At 33.5% G+C, this 6,000-nt stretch overlaps 1 protein-coding gene across 1 annotated transcript; it reads right to left on the bottom strand.

The window, feature by feature from the left end:
• Positions 1-955: 955 nt before the first annotated feature.
• On the bottom strand, positions 956-5,875 carry LOC132187829 (LRR receptor-like serine/threonine-protein kinase IOS1). The gene is given in 14 exon segments (XM_088517291.1): positions 956-1,001; positions 1,003-1,365; positions 1,677-1,866; positions 1,959-2,021; positions 2,132-2,258; positions 2,350-2,570; positions 2,665-2,837; positions 3,409-3,492; positions 3,581-3,652; positions 4,104-4,175; positions 4,279-4,417; positions 4,525-4,997; positions 5,140-5,677; positions 5,788-5,875. Coding segments are annotated over 14 exon segments (2,649 nt in total).
• Positions 5,876-6,000: the final 125 nt, after the last annotated feature.

The following is a 6,000-nucleotide window of genomic DNA, read 5'->3' as shown; positions in this document are numbered from 1 at the left end:
AGATAACTCAAAGATTAACTTAAAAAAGGGCATTTGGTCCTTTGGAAAATCATAAGCACTAGTAAAGCAAAAAAAGGTGGATCAAGAGTGCTGAACAGGGAGATCAAGAGTGCCTCAAGGTTTTCTTCTTGTTTTTGGAGGAGCCGCAAAAACAAGAGAGAAGAAAAATGGTGTTACAGAGTGGGAGAAAAAAATAGAGATTAGTCGCTATTTATTTTAGTAAAAGAAGACTCTGTATTTTTATTTTTGGTATTCACTTTGAAAATAATCTATTTTGTGTGATAATGAGATTTGAGTGTATTAGGGTTTTAGATTTGAGTGATTTTCTTTCTACTATTGTTTACTTTATCTTTTGATAGTGAATTTCTTCGGGTGGTCTTCGCCAACGGATGTATACTTGTTAAACCGAACTACCTAAATCTTGGTGTTATGTGTGATGGCATTATCTTTATTATTCTGCGTTCTTCTTATGTTTTTTGCATTTCACGGGTCTTGAGAAATAAGATTAATTTCCTAATAGCTTAGTGTTTGTTTCTCTGAAAATTCAAAATATTTTTCAAAACGTTGACGAAAATATCTTCATATCCCCACATAAAACACTTATCAAATGTTGATCATACACAAAACACTTTTCAACTTTCTGTCACATAAAAACCTTTTTCGAATCAAAATACAAGAAATACTATTCAAAAAAGTTGAGATAAAAAATCTTTTATAGTTAAAAAGGCATTAAACTAACAATATTTGTCAAAGAAAATTTAGTTATTTCATATGTTTTGCCATCACTTTTAAATGGCCAAATTGAAAGGATCGAGGTTTTGACAATGATGACAGATGTAGTACATATTACAAACAAATAGACCATTAGAACCATCATGGATGATTCATTTGAAGTATAGTATGCACTAACAAAATATTACAAAAAGTCAAAAAGATTCAAGATTCAATATGTCCTTTACCGTGCTAAAGGACTGAGTTCGGTAGTGAGATTCATATTGATCATCAATTAAATCAATTGATTTGTACTCGTTGCCCTCCTTTGTGCGAGCTAATTCAAGTGGCAAACACTCATTTAGTACGGCCACTACTTGACTCATAGTTGGCCTTTCAGCAGAAGTTGGAGATACACAAACCATTGCTATTTCGACAGCTTTCCAAGCAGAGTAGATGTTGAAATTTCCACCTAGCCTTGGATCAACAATACTTTTTATATCCCCTTTAGCAAGCAAGAAACTCACCCATTGACTTATGTGAGTCCTTTCGTGGGATCTTTCAAGTGCGGGCCGACTTGTAATTATCTCTAAAAGAACAACTCCAAAACTATAAACATCACTTTTTTCCGTTAACTTGTTTGATATGTAGTACCTGCAAGTCAAAACATGTTATTTTTTCATATTTGTAGCAAATTTATTCTTAACAAAGTTTGCAACTACATTGATTTAAAATATATTAATATTTGAGATCTTTTTAATTTTCTCATGGATCAAAATAAACATTTCACGTTAGGCCAAAATCAAAAACATTTCATCTTTATTCTCAGTAAATCATTTGTATTTCATTTTCATTTTGTAATGGGTCACATCATTGCAGAATATAAATGTCACTCTTTTATTGGGAAAGAAAACGAATGTTGAAGATGATTAATAAGTAAATGAAGTAATAACATAAATACTCACTCAGGGTCTAGGTACCCAGGGCTGCCAGCAACATCAGTCGACATATGGGAGCCACCATCACATGGGAAAATTTTGGATAGGCCAAAATCAGCTAGTTTGGCATGGAAATTTTCAGTTAACAAGATGTGTGTAGACTTCACATCTCTATGAATTATAGGTGGCTTACAACCACGATGTAGATACTCCAATCCTACAAATTCATAACACATCATTGACAGAAAAAAGGAGAAAAAAATGACGTTATAAAGAAAGAATATTTATACAAATTAACTCGTTGCTAACCTTGTGCTGCATCCGTCGCGATTTGAATTCTATCTTCCCAATTTAAGATGTTTGCCTTCTCACCTGCATTTGTCAATAAAATGCTTAAACCATTATCTGTTTTGTTATTCAAAATAAATTAATAAGCTGAAATTTGAAGTATTCTTTGCTTAATATTTCAATTATGCCCAAACCTGAAAGATGTTCTTTTAAGTTTCCGTTGGCCATGTACTCATAAATGAGCCACATGTTACTTCCTTCATAGCAAAACCCAACAAGAGTAGTTAAGTTTCTATGATGAACCTTCATAAGAAGTTTAACCTGTAATTACAAATTATCACCTTAATTTTAATATATACATCAGACCATATATATATATCATGAAAATTTTATGTGTGTTATAGTTACGTGCTTCGGATTGAAATCGTTGAAACCCTTGAATTGATGATGGAGAGAGCATCTTCACTGCTACTTGAGTGTCATCTATGGTGCCATGGTAAACTGTTCCAAATCCACCTTTACCATCAATTCTCTCAAAGTTGGTAATTTTTAGGAGCTCAGGATATGTAAATTGTCGTTGTATTGACTCCAATGATACATTTTGAATGTTGGATCTAGCATCTATTATTACAACTGCTAAAATCACCATGATCAGCATAATAAGTGCGTATCTAAGGAAAATTTTTTCTTTGTTTTGTGAATTTGAATATTATGATTAAAATATTACCTTTAGTCTTATCTTGATGTTTTCTCCTTCTAATTCCCAACAAGATATATATAGCAGCAACAATCAATGAGAGGATCAACAATCCACCAAGTGATGCAACTATTGGAACAACAAAATTGTTCTTCTTCTGTTTGCACGAATCGGATCCACAAAGATTTGGATTGTCACCCACACTGGAAATGATAGTGTTAATGGCATTAAATAAGTTATGCAAATAAAAGTCAAAAGAAATTTTTAATGTATCGATAGCAGTTGTAATTGACCAACGACGCTTAGGGATTTTTGCATATATCTGTTAACTTTTTTTTTTTTTTAATTTTTATGAAACTTGGAGTTAAGAAAAATTATAGGAAACTACATTTACCCCCTTTAATTACTATATTTAAAATGCCCTCCCAATCTATCACATGCATTAGGGTTGCAATGCTCTCTTCCTCGCCTAATTAATTAGAGGCCATTATTTTTTATATTTGTTCTTTTTTCGTTTCTTTCCCGAAGTTCTGCCTTTTTTCAGATTTTTTTTTTTTTTGTTTTTTTGTTTTTTTTTTAAATTATTTTTTTCGGTTTTTTTTTTTTTTTAATCATTTTGGACGCAGAATGTGACATTACAACCTACGTGCAAGATTAGGGATTGGGGTGACAAAGATTTAAAAATTGGAGAACATAGCAAATATGATGCATATGTACGTTGTTAGAGGCATGGGAGTAAATGCAATTTTCCTTGATCTTTGACAAAAATCATACCTTGATGATAATGAACGACCATTCTTTGATCTTGCAATTAGTTCAGTTGGAACTGAACCGGACAGCTGGTTTCGCTCTAAGTTTCTACAAGCAAAGGTAGAATGATTGTTTTTGCCCTAACTTGTTTAACTGTGAAATTTGTAGCATCAGTCTTAAAATAAAAGTAACTTACAAGATCCTCAAGTATTGCAATTGAGATAGAAAATTAGGCACGGATCCAGTTAAGTTATTATTAGAAAGATCCCTGAAATGAGCAAATCACTTATATTATTAGAAAGTTCCTCATATTTAGCCAATATTTTTTAAAAAATTGAATACATCAACAATTAGATTTTTGGGATCCACCATTAACTTATGTGGAATCCGCATAAGTCCACAAATCTAATGGTTGATTATAAGAGAATATGGGCCAAATCTAGAAAAAAATATTAACCGCTAACATTTTTCCGATAGAAAATGTGTAGGTTGGCAATCGAGTCATCATTGCATCCTTACAAATATGATGTGAATTTTAAAATTACCACTGAATTTGATATGATCATTATTAATTTTTGATTTATTGTTAATTTAAAAATTCACATCACATTTGAGATGACACATTTCTAAATTATTGGTAATCCTCCTTCTATCATTATTTATAGCAATCATCATCACGTTTCTATAAATTATCTAATCATGTAAATTGTGATACTTACAAATATTGCAACATTACGAGATTTGATATGTCGGCAGATATCTCTCCAATTAGTCCACTTGAGGACAAGTTCCTGAGGAATTTAATTAAATTAAGTTTTACAATGACTTAAAATAAGAGTCAAGATAAGTTGGAAAATCATAAAGCTAATATATATGAATTAGGCATAGCCTTACAAGGATGTAATTCTAGGAGGAGTATAACCATCATAGCTACAATTTAGACCTTCCCACGGGTATTCTTTTGGGGCACACGGATCTCCTTGCCAAGTTCTCTTTATTCCATACGTTGACTTGATTTTTGCGATGGCATCAACTAAAATTTCACATGCATGATGCTTCCCACAGTCAGTCAAATATATGCAAACTAAGACATATAGTGAAAAGCATATCTATATAAATATGTGTGTAAAACAAACGTACCATCTCCTTGGACTGTTTCTGATTGCAAGAGATATTTCACGGAGTATATCTCAATCGCATTGATGATGGGTGGAAATGTTGAATTTTCAGTTTTGAAGATTGAAATTTCATATTTTGCTTTTCCACTTAAGGCTGATGAGCTATCCAGAGTGTTTGTTTTTAAGTAATTAGGAGCAAAGGGTCCATACCAGTAGTTCTCGTTTACAGCAATGTTGAAGGATCTGTACTGGTTGGCTTCGAGCTTTACGACTTCAGCAAAGTACATGTACACATAATATTCGGAAGTCGCATACTCTGAGTCCCAGGAGAACTGTAAGGAATCGTTACCATTTACAGGTGTGACGGCAGTACTCATCACAACAAATGGTGGTTGGTAACTATTGGTGGTGTCAATGGTAAGCGAGGTGCTTAAATCTGTCCACCCAAATTTGTTATAGGGCACCCAATAGCGATCATGAACATCATATCCATACCTAAATAAACACGTGTCACGCGTGTATATATATATATATTTAGTATAAGGCAAGAGAAAATTGAGTATGTTCTATTGTGAGGATCGAGGATGAGATCTACAAAAATAATGCAAATGACTTGAAATCATGTAAAACGACTCACCTGTATCCTTGATTGCTTGTTGATCCAACATCCAAGCGGGAAAAGAGTGACAATGATCCAGATGTGGTGACATAGGAGGTATTTATCAATGGCCTTAACTCTATTGCTGATATAAATGGTGTTCCGAGGCCGGTGTTTACGAGACAGAAATGTACATAATTTCGAGATGGGACATGTATGAGCTGCTTGACGACTCTAAGCGATGAATTTACCACTTTGACCGTGTCCCACGTATTTGGGCCAAGATATAGATCGAATTGTGGTAAATTATCTATTCCATCATAATTCCCATACAAGAAGGTTGCTCCGATCAAATATTTAGTGCCTGCTGTGACGTTTATGGTGTAACAGTTTCGGTTTCCTTGAGGAAAGCTTCTGAGATTCCATACGTATTGTTGTTGGTTACCTGTGAATTCAGGTGATATGCTCTTACTTATACCTGAGTCTATGAAGGTCTCGTCCGAAATGTAATTAATGCCTGTTTTCGTCTCCTTAAATCTAGAATTCGCTGGTAACCCGCAAGCTATGCTTATGAAGCCTGTGACGACAGATCAGACATGCAGAATATTAATTATCAAAACAAAAGTTATATATATTGAAAGATTAAGAATTTGAGACGATGATGATTATATATATGTATATATATACCTGATTGATCCTGGACATGAACAGCAAGTATATCATGACCCAAACCAGCGAGCAATATAGAGATGAAATGTTTGAACCCCATCCCCATCTGTTTCCTTTTCTTTATCCGCGGACATATCTTCCGCCTGGTATGCATGCTTAATTTATACTGCAAAAGTATAGTACTGTTAGTAAACTCAACAGTGAACACTTCTAGAAAGGCAATTTTTTCCC

The sequence above is a fragment of the Corylus avellana genome, chromosome 6 (assembly GCF_965113065.1).
Source record: "Corylus avellana chromosome 6, dhCorAvel1.hap1.2, whole genome shotgun sequence".
Lineage (NCBI taxonomy): Eukaryota > Viridiplantae > Streptophyta > Magnoliopsida > Fagales > Betulaceae > Corylus > Corylus avellana.
Note: the sequence above shows the minus strand (reverse complement) of the source record. Positions and strands in the feature narration are given on the sequence as shown.